The 22,272-nt window shown below is 41.3% G+C and overlaps 1 protein-coding gene across 3 annotated transcripts in view; it reads right to left on the bottom strand.

Moving 5' to 3' along the window:
- LOC144016361 (DENN domain-containing protein 2A) overlaps positions 1 to 22,272 on the bottom strand; it is a 38,944-nt gene that overhangs the window by 10,971 nt on the left and 5,701 nt on the right. For 2 of the 3 annotated variants that reach the window (XM_077517387.1, XM_077517388.1), the window contains 5 exons: positions 10,409 to 10,495; positions 7,915 to 8,952; positions 5,736 to 5,863; positions 2,691 to 2,803; positions 455 to 652 (listed from right to left, as the gene is read on the bottom strand). In XM_077517387.1, the coding sequence (XP_077373513.1) occupies positions 455 to 652; positions 2,691 to 2,803; positions 5,736 to 5,863; positions 7,915 to 8,952; positions 10,409 to 10,494 (1,563 nt within the window). In that variant the 5' untranslated portion in view covers position 10,495. Of the gene's footprint in view, positions 1 to 454; positions 653 to 2,690; positions 2,804 to 5,735; positions 5,864 to 7,914; positions 8,953 to 10,408; positions 10,496 to 11,075; positions 11,204 to 22,272 lie in introns of those variants that run through there. The other variant, XM_077517389.1, reaches the window with a different exon arrangement.

Raw genomic sequence — 22,272 nt, 5'->3', positions numbered from 1 at the left:
ACTTCCTCAGCACAGGTGATGTCATCATCAGTCGACAGCAAGTAGAAAAATTACTTCTTAAAAGGTATTAATTGTAAATGAAAAAATAATGACGTTATCAAATTCATTCTGGATAAAATATGAACTTTTCAATGCTGGAAATTGTTTGATCTGTAATATGTATAGAACTTTGCTGTGGTTGATTTTTAAAGCGAGCTAGAAATAAAAATAAATTTAAGGGTGATTGATTGAGAGCTTATAAGCAGTAATATGGAAGAACATAAAGGGGAGGAACAATGACACAAAAAAATTTGGAGAGAAGAAATTCCCCAGTGAAACCCATATGAAATCGGCTTTGTTTTTTTTGTTTTTTTTTAGGGTACAAACAGCGAAAAAGCCGCTCCAGACATACGTTGCATTAAATATTACCCATCAAAAAACTATCTGGGATGTCGAGTAAAAGAAGCGATGAGACCTTCGGGATTTTCCTCCGCCGTCGGTTGTACGGGTCCCCGGAGAGACACGGGGTGTCGTCGGGGCTGCTGGGCGTGGAAGGCGGGCTGGCGCGTGACGGCGAGCACACGCCGGCGTCCCTGTTGGTCTTGCGCAACTCCAACAGCTTGAAACTCCGTCGCTCGGAGCTCTGCCTGAAGAAGCCGGGCTTGGAGCACAGCTGTTGGCACACAGACAGTAAGAAACTGGTACTTGATTTTGCTATTCACTGCCAGTCATTATAGAAAATTTTTACATTTCCAATACTCACGTGATATTACATTCAATAATTATATATAAACCGAATCTACCAAATAACAGAATAGACTCCCTACTTTTTGTCCCGTCCCGTTCTTTTATAATTGACAGCAGAAAAATGTAGGTTTGCCAAAATACAGCCATTTCTCCCATGGACTCTAAAACTGTGTTTATTTCCTATAAAATGGGGCAATGATGTCATCTACCGGTGGTTGGGCATCAGTAAAGTTGTTTCCAAGTTTGATATTTACAGTGGAGCATGCTCAGATTCGCCCCCATTTAGCACCGCTCTAAAAAATACAATTGACAAGTATACTTGTCAAAGGCAGTGAATGTTAATCAGGGAAAAATTAAAATGAACCCGATTAGATTAATATTGAATAATTGATATATTAATCATTACTAAAAATATTTGATAATGACAGCAATAGAACAAATGAATGGGAACACATAAGGAGGTTTAATTAATGTTTATTAACCAGTGATTGGTGGTTATTTCGTATAGTGAATTTAAAAAAAGTGGAGATTGATTTTGTCTTCTTTCATGAAGGACTACATAAATTAAGTAAACAATTACTACTGATATGCTAAAATCAGAAGATTTGTGCAATTTTAAATAAAAAAAAAAATGGCTCCAAACTAATTTTTTCCCCCCTGATTAATGTTTATTAACCAGTGATTGGTGGTTATTTCGTACCTAGTGTTCGTATAGTGAATTAAAATTTGATTTTGATTTTGTACTCGTTTGAAATGTCTCATTTTGTTTAAACATTCTTTCATGAGGACTGCAGAAATGTGCAAATAATTACTGTTGATATGCTGAAATCAGAGGATTTTTACAATTTTAAATTAAAAAAAAGACTTGATACGATTACTCGATTATTAAAATAGTTGCAGATTAATTTGATAATTGATTGTTGATTAATCAATTATATTTGACAGCTCTAATTTATTCATACATGTGACAGTTTTTTTCTGCTTTTTAAGAGCCCAAGAGCTCAATAAAAAAAATCTCAACCACAGTTTACTTTACCTGTCTGTCGTTTTTTTTTTTTTTTTTTTTTTTTTTTTTAAACTTGTAGCCATTTGTGGATAAAAAAAATAAATAAGGCTCTTTTGTCAAATTATGGAACAGAAAGTATATATAGTGTGTTTGCAAATGTAGGGATTCAAAGTAAGCGGTGCCTTTCCTCACAGGGTTCTTCTGTGCCCCACCATGTTGTTTCTGTGGGTACGATAATGGGGATATATGGGGGCTTTTTCTTTTTATTGTATTATGGATGTTTTAATTGGGGCGGCACGGTAGTCGAGTGGTTAGCACGTCCGCTTCCCAGTTCTGAGGTCTCCGGTTCGAGTCCAGGCTCGGACCTTCCTGGGTGGAGTTTGCATGTTCTCCCCGTGCCCGCGTGGGTCTTCTCCGGGTACTCCGGTCTCCTCCCACATTCCAAAGACATGCATGGCAGGTTAATTGGGTGCTCCGAATTGTCCCTAGGTGTGCGTGTGAGTGTGGATGGTTGTTCGTCTCTGTGTGCCCTGCGATTGGTTGGCAACCAGTCCAGGGTGTCCCCTGCCTACTGCCCAGAGCCAGCTGAGATAGGCGCCAGCAGCCCCCGTGACCCTTGTGAGGAATAAGCGGTCAAGAAAATGGATGGATGGATGGATGTTTTAATTGTTCAGCACTTTGAGTTGCATTTGAATGTATGAAAGATGCTATATATATATATATATATATATATATATATATATATAAAATGATTGATTGATTGATTGATTGATTGAATGGTCACCAGAATAATAAATACTCAAGTTAGGTATTGATAACTAATCAAATCTAATTAAAAAGAAGAAAAAAAAAGTAATATATTTGCCCCACCTTTCACTCAAAGTCAGCAGGCATAGCCCCATCTGACCCGCGATCCCAATAACGACAATACTGGCTGTCTTCAAAGTCTTGCATCTACCTTAGTTGGAGTGTCAGGAACGGGAGACGAGGAGGCAGGTGAGACACATTTGCTCCCGAGGCAACTTCTCTCCAGCTCAATGTCTTCGTAGGGATTCTCCTTGGATGGAGGGTCTTCGGGAGAACAAAAACAGAAACACCTAGGTTATGAAACAGCCTCTTATAACATCACCCCCAAAAATATTTCCATATATCAGCCAGACGATTCCAACTCCAGATGTTGCAGAGCGCTCGCAGACATAGCGGCGTGCTTACTCAGCTCGTTGCGGCAACGCGGGGAATCAAACAGCCACGCGAACGCCAACAAAAGTAGCATTTTTCCCTTCTGATTTTTATTGCGCCTCATATTTTAACAACCCGTAATAGCATAACCATCTCTCAATGGATTGGAACTCCAAAAAGGCAAGATGTGCGTCTCATTCGGGGGGGGACGAGTGACTTACGACACGTCTTAATCCAAACACTTATTGGAACTGAAATGGGAGACATTTTATGCAGGAGTAAGTTTAAAGAGATGATGTGGCGATGGTGTCATCGAATCACTCGCAGTGTGGCGATGACGTCATATCGACGGCATATTGCTCATAGCTCACCGCGTTGGAAATGATGCGGGGTATTAATAGGCATGAATTTGCTCGTTAATTTATCGTCAGTACGAATATCAAACATTACATAACATTTATGTCGCCTTGGCTGACTGTTCACACCATAATGATTTCAATGACGGTGACATCACCAGCAGCCTGCAGCAATTATTTTGCTTAATGTCTATCATTTCTAATGTTGCATGTTTAAGCCATATATAATTGCATGTGATTTTTTTTTTTTCTGTAGTCAAGATTTACTGCCGGTATATGTATGTGTTGTGTGTATTTGTACCAATCAGTGTATATTCATTAGAGCTGTCAAAATTAATTGATTAATCGACAAGTCATCGACTATCAAATTAATCGACAACTATTTTCATCAACGAGTAATTGTTTGGGGCCATTTTTTAATTTAAAATTGTCTAAATCCTCTGATTTCAGCATAACAACAGTAACTGATTTCTGTAGTCCTTCATGAAGAGAGACTGATTATCTTCTGTGTTTAAACAAAACAAGATATTTGCAAACATCTGTTTTTACTCTGGAAAACAATGACCAAACCGGTGACATAGTACAACATTAATCCCTCCCTTTTTTTTGTTTATCACTATACGAATTCAAAGTACGAAATAAACACCAATCACTGGTTAATAAACAGTAACCAGGGAAAAATATGCTTTTGTAATACAGTCAAACGTCGGTTTGAAGGTTGTTCCAAAAGCGAATTGTTCGAAATCCGAAGCAATTTTTCCCATTATAATTAATGTAAATAATTTTAATCCGTTCCAAGTTTTTTTTATTTTATTTTTATTTTTATTTATTTATTTTATTATTATTTTTTTTTTACTATTTTACACCATAAACTGCACTGTATACTGTTTACCATAAATAGAAAAGGGTAGAAATAGACAGTTTTATTTTAATAGAAGATATCCGATTTAAAATGATGAAAAAAACAAAAACAAAATGCACTTGGCTTCTTTGAACCCATGATTACAAAGCTAAAAAAAAAAAAAAAAAAAAAAAAAAAAAAAAAAAAAAAAAAGTCAGATTTGAAAGGACGTTGTGTCATCGAATATCACTCACTCTGAGTCATACAAGTGCACAATCAATCAAGTTTGCTACTCCTCATTGTGAAAGCAATAAAACAAGTCTTGAAAGGCAAATTACAAAAACGTAATGCATTTTTTCTTGTTGTTGTTTTTGGGTTTTTTTAATTATCGGCATGCAAATATAATAAAAAGTTACGGTAACTACTGTTAACAATAAAAATGTCAAATCAGTCTGTTAACATTGACAACCAGGGATGAAATGTAATTCTCCTCAACCCCTTGTTGACACCATTTTGTTTGGGAGCAATGGCAAAAAGTAAAAAAGCCAAAGAAAAAGCCACAAGGCGCAATTTTTCCTTTCAATCACGGGTACGTCTGACATTTGTCGCGCTTTTGGCAGTCTTTTCCTTTCTTAAGTCAAACGGCATACAATTTTTCAGCACTCGCAATAATCTCGATTGTTTTTGCGTGCATGCTTGTGCGCATGTGGCTTTGCATCAGTCTCCCAGGAATGTGTCAGGATACGCATACTGATGACACTTGCTTTCCACTCCATCTGGAAACACTGACAGACATGAAGACATTACACGTGGGGCCTCCTGAAGAGAGCTGCGTCTGTCTGTCCACATGGTCGGCCTTTCCTGCCTGCCTTTGACTGCATCAGGGTGGCATCAAAAATTCCGACTTAAATAATGAGGAGTGTTTCTGGTGGATGCTGTCTGTCTGATCGAAATCGGGGGAAAAGATTGTTTTGTTTTTTTAATTTATTTTTTTAAGGGCTACAAAGCAACAAAATAATCCAGAGGTACACATATTGCCAAAGAATAGAAAGATAGATATGTGTTTTATAGACCCGTCCAGCTGACGTCACTGCTTAGCATTAACTAAAGTAATAACAAAAGCGGATTGACTAGCCATTAAATTTGTTAGAAATAGTTCCCGGTGAGAATTTATTGTGAATTTCATTTTCAGAGAGAAATCCTGGTCACCCTATTATCCCGCAATCCTGAGACAAGGGCGGATGAATTGATTCAACTTCATTGTCAACCCGCAGTCATAATTGCGTATGCCAACTCTGCTGAATCTGTTGCCAGTAATGTGTCGTGGCTTTCGCCCAATAAAATGCCTCCTGCCGGCGATCCCAGCGGTCAACTTTGACCATACGACGGCACCATTACATGTTATGATATTAAACAGGCTCGAGGTGGGGTTGGTACAACACCGCAGACAATAAGGCAGGAATGTAGGTCGGGTTTTGGCATCTCATTTTTTAATAAAAGTAGAGCAGCGTGGCTCTGAAATTAAAACCAGAGCAAACGCGGGTTCACATTCTTCGCCCCCCCCTCTGTGACACACATGCAAAAAAAAATAATTAAAAAATGAATATGCATCAAGCGTATTGTTTACCAATGATGTCCTCGTAGACATTCTCCTCCGATAAAGTGCGTGTGAGGCCCAGGCGGGACTGAGCGTACCAGTCAACCCTGCAGCTTTCTGAAGACGACTGGAGCAGGTCCTCAAATTCATAAGACTTCCTGAGGAGGGCACGGAAACATGAATATTATTATGAAAAAATAACAGGTGAAGATTGTCCCACACAAGTGCTATAATTTTGCACTGTTAAGAGTTTTTTCTTAAAAGCTATCAATCAAATTCAAGCCCTCTCTTTCATTAACTCATTTACTCCCAATAACGTATAAATACGTTTTTTAAAGACGTATTTATACGTTTTTGTTGTTGTTTTTTTAATGCTAGAGCATACAGAAGGCTTTGATGCAGCCTCTCAACTGCAAAGAACGGTTGCAGAAATGGTAGTTATTACATAAACGGCCAGCAGGTGGCAGCAGAGCAAAGGAGATCAACCAGGGCCATGTAGAAAAAAAGCTCAATTACTTACAATTTTGAATAGATTTGCGAAAACTGATGAAACTTAGCTCTCTTCTAATGCTAATTGCTGCAAAACGGAAACAGATAGAAACTTTTTTTCCTGATGAAAGAAGAGACTTTAATCTTTCTTTGGATACGTTCCATGCTTTTATAGCAATTGAACACAATATTCTGTGGGCCTTGCAAAATCAGTCAAAATCCAGTAAAACAGCCGGGAGCGAACGGGATTGCTTCTGTCAAAATGGCTGGGAGTGAATGAGTTAAATACATCACCAAAGATAATTTCCGGTGAATTTTCATATAGTTTGCAAAATTCACAATTTGCAAAAGCAGACAACAGACTTCAACACAGAACACTTGAAGAGCGAGCAGCCTCCACATACGGTGCGGAATGCAAGTGAACCAAGCCAAGCTTGAAGTGCACAAGAATCCAGGTCATTGAGGGGGAGGGCTTTTTGCATACACAATTTTTGATTGTGCAAAAATCAATTCTTGGTAACATATGTGCAATGTGGAAAAAGACCTTACATATGAAGTTTTCGTGCCAACACTTTTTTTTTTTTTTTTTTTTTTAATAGAAACAAGGGGCCTCTCTTCGACATGGCTCACACTGCGACATCTACAAGTGAGACTAGAAGACGGAATGAGTTTCTTGTACATTCCTCACATCCAACCAGTGAGCTAATTCTGTGGGATAGAGGAACTGTGTGATGTCACTTCCCCGGTGCTAGTGATTTACAGCAGATGTTGTTAGGGGATGTTCACTTCGCCGCTTGATTCAGTTGTACAGGTCATCTCTAAACATCCTATTCAATTTCTGCCTAAGAACCAAATGTAGTATTGTGCACCTCGTGTATTTCATTACTAATACCAGTGATGAACTTTTTCACTTCCGATACGGTACTGATATTGCAGCCTAGTGTACTGTCAGTAGGAACGATAAATGCTTTGTTTAAATTTTAGTATGAAATGTTCGAAGACACTTGATCCAGCGCTACTATTCAAACAAAGAACAATAGTCAGCAAATGTGGTTTTCAGAAAGTACAGTATAACCCATTTATTCCAATAATTTGGGTTAGGTCAATTCAATCTCAACAAAACAACCTAAAAGAGCAGGTGCGGAGTCTGGAATGGACTGCTTGTTTATATCGGAAATTTTGTAGACCAATATAATCCGATACAGTTTTGGTTTTTGCTGATATTGGACAGTTATCCGATATCAATGTCGGAGTAGGATACTTCTGGCCAAAACATTCAGAAGCTGAAGAGGAATGGGCGAGTCCATATCAGTACTTACGACGCGGACCACCCTCTTGTGGCCATTTTACAATCAGGAGCTAGAAGTGAGAAATTAGAAGAATATAAAATTGCCAACAACTCATTCATTGCCACTGACGGCAATTGACGTCAAAAATATTTTTTTTCTAGGCTGGCAGTGAATTCGTGAATTTCATGCAATTTCAAAGAAAAATTTGATATTGGGATATATGTAGGTCTTTCTTTAAAATTATCTGTCCTTTTTTGGCGGACATTTTGTTTATCAAAAGTACTTGTGATATTGGTATTGGCATCAGTGGCTACTCAAGAGGTGCGACTACTACTACTACTACTGTAGCACTACTATTCTATTGGTCTGAAGAAAGTTGTATCAAACATCCCTACAACTTAACACTGTATATATTTTCTATCCCGTCTTACCTGTTGTTGCTGTCATGAGATCTGTCCGTCCATGGCCTCCTGCAAACTCCGGGAGGTGGGCAGGTGGGTAGAGGAGGAGGTGGAATGGAGGGCAACGGAGGCAAAGTCCTCTTGCCCTTACAAGAGCCGGGTCGTGAAAGTGGGGTAGAAGGCGGCGTGTGGTGCTGGAATGTTCTCTGAGGCTTTGGCAAAGGGTTAATCGACGGAGCGCCTGGCTCGCTGTATACGTTCTCCGGATCGCCCTCGCTCCTCCACCTCAAGCCAAGAGGCCGAGATACATCAAAAGTCCCGAAAATGGGTTCATGAGCACGCTTTTCTGTTTCTTCCAGCTCCTCTTTTGATGGTGGGCAGAAGTAATTCCCTGGAAAAGCCAGAGACGTTCCACTCGGAACCTCTTTTGTTGCCTTTTCCAGTTTCTTAACATGAGTTAAAACAGTTTTCTTGTCTTGGGGCTGTTCTGTTGCCTTAGTAGCCCGCAGTCCTCGCTCTAGAATGACTTCTTTGTCCTTGTTTGTTGGGCCTTCAGGAGATTTAGTCCTCACATCCCCAAGCTTTCCGGCATTTTCCTTTCCTGAGTCTTGCCTGTCCCAGCTCACAAACCTCTTGCTGTTCGTCCGTTGGACCTCCGGAGGTTTGAATTCCTTTTTTCTGACTGACTCAATTTCCTTCTGTGTTGTGCTAAGCGGACAAGTGTCAATAGGAATTGCTTGGCTGGGCTCCTTTTTGCCCTCCCATTGGGAGATTTTATCGCGGATACTTGCAGCCTTGACTCCAGCTTGGCCCTTATTCAGCTTGCCGCACTGTCCGTTCTCCACGTTGGGAGTTCTCGGGTCACTGGTGCTGGCGGCTCTCCTGTGAGTCAGCATGCTGCCTGGAAGACCCGGGCTGTCCCGCAGGCTGATTGCGGGGGAGATGGGACGAACGGCGCGAACAGCAGTGTCCCTCTTGTCTCGGTCCCCTGGTAGCCAACACACCTCTTGGCGCCGGGGCACCACAGACGACGGAGTCTCCCCAATCTTCAAGCCACAGCACTGGAGTCTGGAAAAGGAACAGAAAAAGAAATTAACGTCAACAACAAAAACATCAAAAACAAAGCGATTCCCAGAAGGCTTTCGCAACATCTGCTTGGACCCCATTTAGATTAATGGCTTTAAGCCTAAAAAAATTGGGTATGTTTGTTTGTCTGTGAACAAATTAACACCAACTCCCCAGGTACTTTTTATGAATAGTCGTTCTCTTGTGAAAAATGTTCCAAAGTACGAAAGGAACAGATCAACAATTTAGTTAAAATTCCTTTCAGTCCAGTTTAGTTGTAGACTTCATAAAACCCATAATAGCTTTGACAAATGACAGTGTCATTTGGTGCCACAAGGTTACTGGGCAAACAAGAATTCCAGTTGGAGGAGAAAAAAGCTCAGACATCTGGTGCATGTGAGTCAGTCCAAAAAGATTACTAGGTCATGACTCTTTGAACCCTTTGCGAGAAGGTCAAAGTTTACAAGCTCCACACAGACTAAAGTCTATGTCAGCGACGGAGGAGACATAACTATACAAAAGAAGTGGGCGAGGTGTAGATCTTTTCTACAGCGAACCAACCAAGTTTTGCCCACCAAATCGCAAAATCCATTCTTAGAATTATTGAATTAAAAACAAACACAGGAAACATGGCCTTGCATTGGGTGACGTTTGTGCTATCTTTAGGAAATCTCTTGGGGAAAATGACTGACTGTAAAAGGAACTATGCCCCACAAGTACACGGGACCAAGTAATCCTCGTCCAAATTGCATTTGGTTTTATTAGTTTGGCCCACTCTCCTTGTTTCCTGTGCCCAGTTTTCGCTCCCTCCATGTCCCTCAGTTGAAACAGCAGTTTTTATAAAGGATGAAGCAACACTGGGGGGAAAAGTGGGTCAAACAGAAAATCCAAGGAAAATCAGAGGAGCTGTGGGGGGTTGAATAAAGGTAAATTTGTTTATGATCAGGAAAACAACTTGGGTAGATGTTGAAATTAACAATATGGAATGCTAGCCAATAAGATTAACACTCAACTAGTGGCGAAAACGATTTTGTTTTTTTTAAGAAAAAATATTGATTGGATGATTAGAATTAGATTAGAAGAATGATTACATTTACAAGTCTCAAGAGAGTAAAGTATGCTACAACCTGGAAAAAAATGAATTCTGTCAACACAATACACCAAATCTGTTCATTGTGATCTAAATAGCACTAATCAGTATTAAAAATATGACATATGGCAAGAGGTCAATAGACAGTGGCAAGATGGGGACAACAACAGTAACCAGATGGCCAACTGTCCTGCAGCTCTTAGCCCCATTATAATACATGCTGCAGATTTTGAGGTACAAGATGACCATTGTGCATGAATTGGACCAAACATCTCCCCCCATCCCCAAAGACCAATCGAACAAGGGGGTGCAAATTCCGAAGTCCATCGCGCTCATATACAATAGCAGCAAATGACTTGAGAGACCTACCCGTTGACTGATTGGTAGATACTGTTGTCAGTGTTTGTACAGAGCAGCAGCGCCCTCCCACCGGTCATTGTGCTAGCAGCTGGCATCCTGCATGAGCAGACAAGAGGAGGAAAACGGATGATAAACACGCAGCATTTGTTTACAATGCGACAAGATCACATTCAAGATTCAATGAGTTACATGCGAATCCATTACAAGCAGGGAATACAAATGAAAATCCGAGGAATGGAATGTAAATGATTGGCAGTCATTCAAACTGAGAAATAAGAGTGTGGGTCTCTCAATTGTGCTCTATCCATTCAGTTTTTTTGCTAACTCTCCAATGGATCCACAATATAAATCAACGTTTTCCAGGAATATGCAATTCCCTGTGTTCTTTATCGTGGATATGAGCTGCCAAGACAAGTGCGAGTGGGAGTGCTTCACCAGTTTGAAATTATTACTTGGTCCATTTGTCAGAGCACAATGAAACCAGAGCCTCTTGGAGAGCAGCAAAAGATCTTCCACATGCATCATCAAATTTGAGGCCGGTGGTGCATTAGTGAGTGAGACTCTGGCATTAGTGTGACAAAAATGTCAACAAAATCGAGGAAAATAGGTCAGGCTCGAAACGTTGACTACATTTGAAGCTGTCGCATAACAAACACTCCTGCCTACGTATGCCTACAGTTCATTCTCCAGACCAAAAGTTTTCCAGTCGAATTGTTTGCGTCCAAGGCTGTACTCAAGCTAGTGGAAGTCTTCAATGAGATATAGACATAACTGGGCCCATTTTTAAGTCATCGCTGTATGTTTTTCAAAGGTTTTCCCCCTGTGAATGTCATGTTTTGGTTCTGTTTGGGGTAGGTTTTGCTTTGTTTTTGTTGGGTTTTGAGTTTGTCATGTTTATGTTCTGCTTTTCTTGTCTTCCCTAGTCTCGTTAAGCCTTGCCATGTCCACCTGTGTTTGCCTGCCCTTCCTCATGTGTCAACCAATCAGCTCCCCCTTCCACTTGTGTCTTGCCCAGCTGTGTCTCGTCGTGTGTAATTAGTGTGTGTACTTAGTCATCGGTTTTCGTTTCAGTTCTTGTCGGTTCATTTTTCCTGTTTCCCTACGTTCTTGCTTGCCATAGTTAAGTCTACTCTTGTATAGTTTTTCCTTCTGTCAGGGCTCGGAAGCGTGGTGGTGGACCCAAGTGCAGGAGGTGGAACGAGTCAGGGAGGCAGAGGTGCTCAAAAGGAGTCAATTTAATCAAACAAAAAACTAAAGTGGCAAACAGGCTTGGTGACAAAGAATAACAAAATACCGACAGGAAAAACTATACAAGAGTAGACTTAACTATGGCAAGCAAGAACGTAGGGAAACAGGAAAAATGAACCGACAAGAACTGAAACGAAAACCGATGACTAAGTACACACACTAATTACACACGACGAGACACAGCTGGGCAAGACACAAGTGGAAGGGGGAGCTGATTGGTTGACACATGAGGAAGGGCAGGCAAACACAGGTGGACATGGCAAGGCTTAACGAGACTAGGGAAGACAAGAAAAGCAGAACATAAACATGACAAACTCAAAACCCAACAAAAACAAAGCAAAACCTACCCCAAACAGAACCAAAACATGACAGTGAAAGGCACTCTGATTTTATCACTAAAGCACACCACAGCTCATTTGGCTTAAGGTTCAACTGAGACCTCTTCACTGCTTTGTCAAAACCCCCCCCACATCAACCACCCCCAATACACACCGACATACACTCCCACCCGACCAAGACAAGGGTTTGCGTCAGCCATCCAATGTCTGGCCTGTAGGCCCAAATTATTTTCAGATGGAAGTTGGGCAGAGGTCACGTTTGAAGGGAAACGGAGTGGTTTTAGCTCCCCACTCTCCATCTTAAATAACATTAATAACATAAATACTGTACTGAGACCCATGAATGGGGGGGCTCTAAAGGATGTATAGAGTCTTGAATGTTTTTATGCTCATATGGACAATGAAAAGATGCGAGAAACTGAAAATCGGAGAGGTGTATTGGGGCGACTGGGGTTGTCAAAACTGAAGAGGAAAGTGGATATTGCAAAGAATAATACAAGTATACTATTGCACTGACTACAAAAACAGTACACACAAGCAGTCTGTCCTGCTTCAACGTTTTGAGCCCAAAAACCAACAGAAAAAGGTTTCGAAAAATCCATGCCTTATTTTTTCTTCAATGCACCTCAGCATAAATACGATCAAGTTTAAACTTGCTTCAAACTTGACTCATTCACACTGCATGACGCTTCCCGGTACTTGCTCAAACCTGTCAAGGAGCGCCTCCAAAATTTATCCGATTGGCCAGTTTTACAGCTCTCGGTTGCTCAGGAAACGGCGGTGAATGCTCGGCGTCCTGTAGTTATCTGCAGCTATTGTGACCCCGCTCACCTCTGCGGAAAGATGGCCGCCATAACAATGCAGACAGGGGTTAGGGAAGCCATCTGCTGAGGCTAATAAAAACTTGACAGGAAACTGCAACCCAAAAGAGCTCGACACGATCCGGACCCTTCATCCTGGTAGTCTTGTGAGGTGTAACTGGCAGCAGAGATTAATAGTTCCTTGAACTGGCATTATTTCTAATGGCCATTATAGAAAAATGGCAGCAAAGCGAGACTAAGAAGACCTACTGTTTTTAAACTTAATAACTTAAGTGCTCAGACTACATATTCAACAAGTTTCAAGCCCCATTCAGTACAGTAAAAAGGTGAAAAATTGACTATTAACCACCCAAAGAACCTTTACATTGTTGGTCCTTTCTAGAAACACCTTACATCCAAAGATCCAAAACAATTCTCTACCAATGGAATGATTCAACAATCTCCAACCAGAACACTGTCTTTACCTGAATCAGCAGTAAATGCTGTAGTGTTTATATACCGTCGTCATCAGTGGCCTTGAGCCAAAGCTCATTTTACAAACCAAAGATCGTATCCTTAGAACAAACACAGCAAGAGCTCGATGGACATCGCAGACTCGAAAAAATGCCTTAAAGCGTTTACAAGACGGTTATAGTGGCGGGTCAGACGGAGAGCATCAGAGCTAACAATCAGTTGCATAACAAACCCCGCTGAAGATTTCTATCTGCAGTTGGGTTATTTGGCCACTGAGTGGCTACTAAATGAAACCAACTATCAGTTATTCCCTTGAGTGACACTGATATTGTTCAATTAGATGGTGCCATGTTGGACTGGGCAAGTCTTATCAAACCAAATTGACAGACCTCGGTCTATTTTGACCAGCAACTTCGTATATGATTGCTTGTACAATGTTCAGATGCCTGAATATAGTCATCAAGATCATGTCAAGTAAATGGGAGTGGAGACATTCTTACATCCCATGGAAATTTTTATTTTAAAAACAGAGATGAATGGATAACATAAATGGCAATGAAAGACACAGTCACATGTCCATAGATATTTTATACTAAATCTGGGTGGATTTTACACTACAGGTCTATTCTTGACTGTCTATGTCATTTGAATAATATCTGGTATAGGTTTCATTCATGTAATCTTAAAATCCCCTAGTTGGCCATTGCCGGTAATTATTTTCCTTAACTAACAGTTTGTGCACTTAGGATGTGTCACCACCACATTCGGTTTGTAATCAATAGTCTTTTTCTTTGCGTGTGCTTTTTTTTCCTGTGTATTTTGGGCAGATACGGGAGTGCACACATCACAGACGTATTTCGATGAAGTCAGGCTCGCACCGATTGGCAAAGCGCCAATCTTTCCGTTTATGCTGCAGTTGCTTATCTGATATTCATTCACATTTGGAAGCGACCTGATTCAAATCTAATGATATCCAATGCAAGGTGTCCAACTAAACCCCCCCCCCCCCCCTTTTTTTTTTTTTTTTTTTTAAACAAACTGCCATGACGCATGGCTGAATTGTGCCACATCATGATTGTGTAACTCCAGCCTAAGATTCCTGGAAATCAATTACGTTTTTTTTTTTTCCCCCCCACATAATCATTTTAGCTATCAAACAAACTGCAATGAAAACAACACCTCATCTGCTGGAATGATTAGATGAGATTAGGTTGAAAAATGCAAAGGAAAAGTCGTATGTGCGCCCTTTCACCTGCTCGAGCACCGCCTCACTTCACTGACACTCGCCGAGCGATCACCTGAGAGCGCGATAAACTCTCCCTGACAGATTCCACACGCTCCATTGGCTGTAAAACGCTGCTGACAAAAGGGAGGACAAGAGCCGACTCGCGCCAATGTTATGCACACATACGCGCGCTCAAGTCCGTCTGCCGTGTCATGGGTTTGAATCGCCACGTACCAATCTGTTGATGTTAATGTTTGGTGTTTAAGGAGTTCTTGTCATCTCACAATGTGCTTCATAGCCGGCTTTATCGGGCTTCTAGGTTGTTGTCGGCGATTTGCCTCTCTCTCTCTCTCTCTCCAACAGCTGCTTCTCATAAAAATCCAAAGCTCCATCACACCATCCAGCCCTGCAGGAACAGCTAAACGTGACTTCATCGCCCCCCCCACCCCAAACTGCACGCTTGCGCTCTTGTCTCTGTTTTCTACATGCCTAAAAAGGACAAAAGTCGCTGGCTGCTTTTCAGCGCTCTCAGTCAGGGTGCAGACTTGCACCACACGTGGAAAGCAAAAAAAAAAAAAGTGTGGTTTGACATAAAAAAAAAAAAAAAAATAGTGGAGCAACACGATATGCTATAATTGGATTCAGATAATGTAAAAGGGGACAAAGGTTTATTTTCTTTACTTTCTTTCTGCACCCACACTGAGTAGAAGACCCGATCCTTGAAAGATTTGGCCCACTTTGGCCTGGGCCAGATCCTCGTCTGCTATCAATGTAATACAACTCTGAATGTTTGCCCAACTGCCTCTTCTGCAGTTTTTCTTGCACACCATTTTGCTTCAGCTTCCTGAAGACGGAGCAGAGGAAGGCTTGATGGTAAAGGAAGGGACGTATGGAGGGGAAGGAGGGAGTCAGGCAAATAAACAATGGAATTTTATCTCGGCTCAACAGTCTCCTTCACTCTTTTAACGCTCTCTGGTTGGGTCTCTGTCCTGCTCTGGGGGCCCCCCGCTGCTTTTCCAAGCTGATTTCATAGCAAGGCTTTGGAACAGAGCCAAACAGGCAATTGGTATAGGGACATTTATTGGTACGCCACTGGATGTATTCCATCCATTAATAGCACGTGTCCTGCTGTGCCGCACGCTCTCCATCGTCCAGCTCCGTCATTAGCAAACGATGGACGGCAGAGAGCAAACCGGGTTAGACATAAATAAGCTGACAGAATTGAAGATATACAACACAATTGCTGCATATTTCAATTCACACGGTCCGTTTTTTTCTTGTTATTGCGTCTGCCTATTCCAGTGGGATTTTTAAGAATGGGCTAAATGATTACCTCGGAGAAGGCGTAAACAAACACCAAATTATACTTCAGAACCTCTGATCCAACCGAGCGCCACACCAATGCAGGCTTCTCATGATCGCCGCATAATGAATGGTTATTTTCTTGTTCGTCTTTATGCTAGCAAAAAGAAAAGATGTGTTTTGTGTCCTGAAGTAAATGTAAGTTTAAGCTCCAGAGATTTAAAAAAAAAATAAAGTCAAATGCCGCTGAAATATTGGCTTTTTAACCCGTTGAGAACCTCAAATTCATACAAGCCAGTTAAAGTAAAAATGACACAAAACCAAAGGAAAACGTCAGATAAATCTTCTAATAAGCTTTTGCACCTGTCAGAGTTTACAAATGGTCGTACCGTCAAAGTCTAACCTCAGGCCTTTAGACGCCAAGTCTTGTGTTCTATGTAGAGTTCTGAGCTTGTATTCCAAAGTCTACTGCGTGCAAACGAAGCAGCTTGCTGGCTAATGATGCACTTTGAGGAGATAAGCACAGAAAAGAAAAATAAACACACAGAGTTTGCAAAATCTTACCATCACAATTCACAAGTGCTTCACCAATTCCAAATATGCTGATTTCAAGATCTTCAAAACAAGAACCCAATGAGGATAGAACGAGAGTTAGATGAAAAGGAGGACAAATTTATTAGGCAGAACAAACAAATCTCTTCCTGCTCTCTCCATCTTGGAGATCACGTTACATCTCCTCACAGATGGGGGAGTCGGCTCCTCCTCCCGACTGTCAGAAAAGATCCCATCGGCTGAGCCCTTAACTCATCCCCAGTCTGCTCCCAATTATCCCACTGGCTCCACAAACTAGGGGCCCATGCCAACGCATTTTCGGGCCCTCCTCTAAAAACCGCTGCAACTTTGGCCCATTTAGCCTCATCCAGAGCGCCGTCTGTGTCAGATTAAACGACTCGCGTCTTCAGACACACGCAGGCGAAAAGCTTCAGACGCCGAGGCTTCAACCGAGAGAAATGCATTCAATAACCTGGAAACCGTACCTCAAAGTTTCACCACATTCCATGCTGAGACACTTCAATTTGGTGGTGCAAAATTTCCAACTGAGATCAATTATATTTGCAATAATTCACTCCAGAGTCCAACGCTGTCGCAACCATACAACATTTATTAACTCTACTGGCCGTGTTTTAAATAGCATTTTAATCTCATATGAATCTGTTAAAAGGAAGAAATAGTTTAAAAACACTCTTCACTTTGAAACAATGAAAATGTTTGTAGAACATGAAATTGTAAAACATTCAACTATTCAATGATTGTAAAATGTTAAAACACACAAATAACATTGCACTGTTTGATCGTAAGAGTCAAGCAAATCACTAGTCAGCTTACTAGAGATTCTAAAATGGCAGTTTAGATGGAAACCAAAGTCCTTTGTTCGGAACTAACTGATTTACAGCACAACAACTGAGAGTCATAACAAGCCAACAGCAATGGAACAAAAACAGGAAGTAGAAAGCTACCAAAATAAAACCAACAACAGTTCCAAATTCCCTCAACAGAAGTGTTGCTTCTGTTGTTGATCATCTCCACCTAAGTTAAAAAACTTAATTCTGGACTGAAGCCATCACCCACAGTCTATTACTATTAATATCCACAAGTGTCCTACTTTTAGAAAATTGCAGAGTCATTTCTTTCATGCTGGCTGAAATAAGGTCTACTGGTCTGTGGCTATTCTGCTTCTTTAGTTGATCAATGGATGTATCTGCCTTTGCAGAGTAAGACAGGAAGTCTCGCCAACAAAAGAACACGCCGCTTTTCCTGGAAAATGGCCTCACTGTTTAGCAAGCGGTGATAAATGTTAATTGGTAAGCTCACTTAGAATATTAAGGGACAGAGCATCCTTTGTCTAAACAGTTCTGCTGTACCCTTCAACACCCACGACCGTATTAAAGACCCTCATAACACTTCTTACTACCTGTGTGCCAAAGGGCCGGAATGTTACAACCAGGTGAGAACTGCACTATCAATTAGTGGGAACGATGCCCCATAGCAAGCAGTGCAACAAACCAGTTAATGTTAACATATACTTTGGAATTCTGGATTCAAATGGTCAAACTTTTTGCCACAACAACAGTGGACATAGGCCTGAAAGAGAAAGCCGACCTCCAGATCTTTTTGACAACCCGTCTGCTTGCTAACATTATCCTCTGGGCTCCAGATCAAATTTCTCCTCCAAGCCATAGTCTCTTTAACTGAGCTGCAGAGCCAAAAGTCTTCTCCGCCTAACTTCCTGTATCGCTCCGTGTCTCTTTCTAACAGCTTCCTTGTTGCAAATTCCCACCAGAGCTCCCTCACAGTCCCATTGCTGCTCTACAACATGCCTGAGCCGAAACACAGATTTTTGTCATTCCCACCCAGCATCCCAGGGGAGCTCGATGAGGCGAGAGCTTGGGAAAGTGCACTTCCGGAGTGTAAACTCCAGAGTCAGAGGCGACGTTTTTGACCTCCACACACCCGGTGACCAAAATCTGCGAGCATGAGCCAAGAACATTGACTGAGACAAATGGAGAAGGGTGTTGAGTATATGGTTAGCGTGCCTCTGGGTTTCTCTGGGAATGCCCCGGTTTACAACGGTGAATCCCGATTTTTCTATATTCACTATCAAGTGAATCACTTAGAGACATTGCTCCAGTTAACATTTGTTGAAATCTTCTGAATTTTAGCCTGTCAACAGGAAATAATATTTTGTAGTCTTCCGTAAAAGCTGAGCAATTTTGCTGAGCCTTTGTGTTTCATCAGTATAAGACAGAACCCCTAGCTCCTCTATGATCAAAAACAGGACAGGCAATTTTGATGTTTATGATGGTTATATTTTTGACTTAGCATTTACATACTACGGACATTTCTGAATTACAATAGTTTCCTTAGCAACAACCCGAATCACAATTCTTTCTAACCCAAACTCAAATCAAAACCCAAACAACAACAATGTGCAGTTCTTACCTTGGCTTGATCCTAACACACTTTTTCAATTCGATTGCCAACCTTAACCACCAAACTTTCATTCTTCCTAACCCACTTTTTGCAGATTATACCCTAGCTTGTTCTAACCCCACCTTTAATAACAAAACAGAAACATAATCTTGTTCACCCACATTCCAACTTTGTTTGAGGAATTTATTCTATCGATATACTCTTCTTGATACCTGATGCCCCAGAATCAAAAACGGTACAGCCCAAGATATCACCGCTGCTTGATTCCAACAGCTTTTGCTAACAGTTTGACCATGGCACAATCATGCACGCTACTGTCCTGTACTCTACCGAGTGTCATTCTAGTTTCCATTCATAACGTCCTCAAGCAACTGATTCCTCGCGTTCAATCCGCAAAAAGTGCGTCTGGAACTATTTAAAACGACTTGCAGTGTTTCCATATCAAACATTGTGGTGTACGCACTCTGCATAGCCAAACTAGCAAAGCATGCGTTAACCTTTTTCCCATTTTGTTTGGAATGCGCTCCGCAATATGGCGAAACGGAACTAAATCAAAGAGCCTGCGCGGCCACATTTGAGGTCCACTTTGAACCCAGATGGCCACATTCCTTTCCAGATGGCAGCCTTCTTCCCCACAACCAGGACTGAGCTGCTTATTGAAGGCTAAATGTATGTTCACTATCCTATTTCATTCTTCCAAGTTGCACACAAGTGTTTAATGGAGTGTGTTTGCCGCCACGTTGGGTCACAGTGTGCAGAAACTAAAGTGGTAGTTCCAGCGGCTGTACTCGTCATCCTGTATGTGTGTGTGACGTTTCTGGCAAACGACTGAAATTCCTGTGACGTTGCTTTTGCATCTCTATTCGAGCATTGTACTGACCCAGATCAGAATATAACAGTGGAACCTCCAAACATTGAACACTCCTGAAGTTGTGTGACTGGGAATTACACAAAGATCTCAGATTTCAGAATATACGAGGACCTGGTTGTTGAGTTCTTGGTTAACTTAACCACTCGTTAACCCTTAACCGCTGGTTAAATTCTTAACCAGGTGTTAGCTAAATGACCATTAAATACTCAAAACATGGTTAGTAACGTTGTTAGTAAAAAGCACCGTCAAAGTTAACCGTGTGGTCACTGCTTCGCACCAATATATCCCGATTTTGTTTAGTTCCGAGTCTTACGGTTTTGCGGGGAAAAAAACATTTTTCTTTTCTTTTTTTTTCTTTTTTTTTGGTGGCGGTGGTGATGGAAGGTAAGGTCAATTCTTACATTGTTTATATGGTTTACATATTACCAACTTTTTACATATTTAGGGTTGCTTTGTTGGATGACGTTTCGGCATCGGTCTTACGGGTGATGGATGCCCGTCCTTACTCCAACTCACCCTATTACCGTACTTGGGAGGGACTGCTACTAAACTGAGCTGGCTCGAACCTAAAATGGATTTCTATTATGCCTTAGAGGTGAAAATATTCAAATCAGAACAGATCGAAAACGTTTACAGCTGGCTGCACGTGCGCACGTTTTGGTAAAAGTAAATCTGGTGACAAAATGAAGGCTTTCTACAAACACCTCCACTAGCATGTATCAATGTATTCATGCTGCTTGGACTTCAGACATGGTTATACATGTAATATGGTGTGCATTACCCATGCATGTGTGCACGTGTGCACACGTGTGAGCGCAAGGATGTGTGGGGGTGGTCGGGATTGTTTTTGATCATGACTTTCAACTGTGGCCATCTGCCAATATGACAGACAGACAATATACCCAACACCAAATCTGCTCAGGGAGAAGGATTCCGTCGCTGTCACCGCAGGACACGGTCTTTTCAGAGTGTCGCCGTGGCAACAACAGCGTGGCCTAGCACACAGGCTGGAGGGCCGTCCCGCTGAGTGCCTGTCAAAGAGCAGTTCCTGTAAGGGAAGGAAGAGGAGCAAAGGGGTCGGAACCTCCTCCAGCCCTTTTTGATCGGTAGAGAATAGAAAAACAAACGGACTGTGCCCACTGACAAACGCATACGGGCAAAAGTATTAGGACATCTGGAAATTCCAGGGTTGTAAATGGCGCAACTTTACTGGCCCAAAAAGTTTGATGGGGTTGAGGTCAGGGCTCTCTCAAGTTCTTTACCCAACTCATCAGCAAGCAAGCCTTTCTGGATTTTGCACTATAGAACAGAAAAAGGTCTTCCCCAAAACGATTCCTACAAAGTAGGAAGTAATTGTACAAAAGTGTCCAAATGTAGTGGTGTCTTGAGTTACAAGTGATCCAATGTCAAGTTTTTCAAGATATGAGCTGTAATTTTGCAGATTGTTTTTTTTTTTTTTTTTTTTTCCTTTACTTGCCGGTGCAAACTTGACATACGAGCACAAATGTATGGTGGCAATGAATTACAATTAAAACAACCACAAAATTTTGCATTAGCTTAGCTTATTGCTTATTGCATTAGCTTAGCTTAAAGGCGTTTTGCTAACGGTTAGCATTGTTAGTCACAGTTTTAGAAGCAACGGTTATTGCAACAACACACGCAGACCAATAACATAACAATACTCACTGGCATATATTCTTAATCTTTATCATCTCTGAAAAATGATTTTAAAAAATAATAATAATATCACAGCATCTTATTGAGTCGTATGCCTACCATATGTTTGCATGACTGTATTACCGCGTTAATATCGAATTATTTAGGTCACGGTGTGTCCTAAAACTTTTGTCCGTATCGTGTCATTCATAATTAGCTGTGAAAATCACAACCTTGATATATTTTATATGACAATAATAAGGTCCACTGAGAGATTTCTGGATGACTGTAGCGTCCTGTGACTCATTAACAACATCCATTTATCCACTTCCTCCAAATAAAATAAAAAATAAAAATGATTCACTTATTGTCACTTGGGTAAACATCTGCCATTAATTTTTTTTCGCAGTAATTCCCTCGCAAGAAGGCTCTGAACACGTGAACATTGGAGACAAACACTGGAGACAGTTAGCCAGTACCCCTGGCTTGAATGTAAACAGCAGACGCACTCTAACACACAATGTCTCCACTTCAACGAGCCATGACAAGATTGTAGCCTCTTTATTACAATCCCACAGACAGGCAGACAGACAGACAGTCCCTGGCTCTTTATCTCCATCTCTGTAAAACATCTCTCCGCAGAAAACGTCCAACCTAATGTGAGCGGACACACACTGGTGTGCTGCAAAAGCCACTTCTTTTCTTTTTTACATTCAACTCACATTTGAAGGGAGTACAAATGTGTGTCCCTAAATCAAAGAGCTCCTCCGCTGCTGACGCATTGGAGCAGTAAATCAAATGTCCCGCTCCTGTTCTTGGTAGTTAAAAATCACACAAAATCAGCCAAAGAAACGGATGATGTTGGCTGAGTGATAAGAATCGGGTCTGGGTCAGTACTTATAGGACATAGCAGACATTCCTGATCACTAGCTAACAGGGAACACGACATCCCTTAACGCTCACAAAGA

This window comes from Festucalex cinctus, chromosome 3 (genome assembly GCF_051991245.1).
Source record: "Festucalex cinctus isolate MCC-2025b chromosome 3, RoL_Fcin_1.0, whole genome shotgun sequence".
NCBI classification, from domain to species: domain Eukaryota; kingdom Metazoa; phylum Chordata; class Actinopteri; order Syngnathiformes; family Syngnathidae; genus Festucalex; species Festucalex cinctus.
The sequence above is the reverse complement of the archived record's forward strand: the minus strand, read 5'-3'. Positions and strand labels throughout refer to the sequence as shown.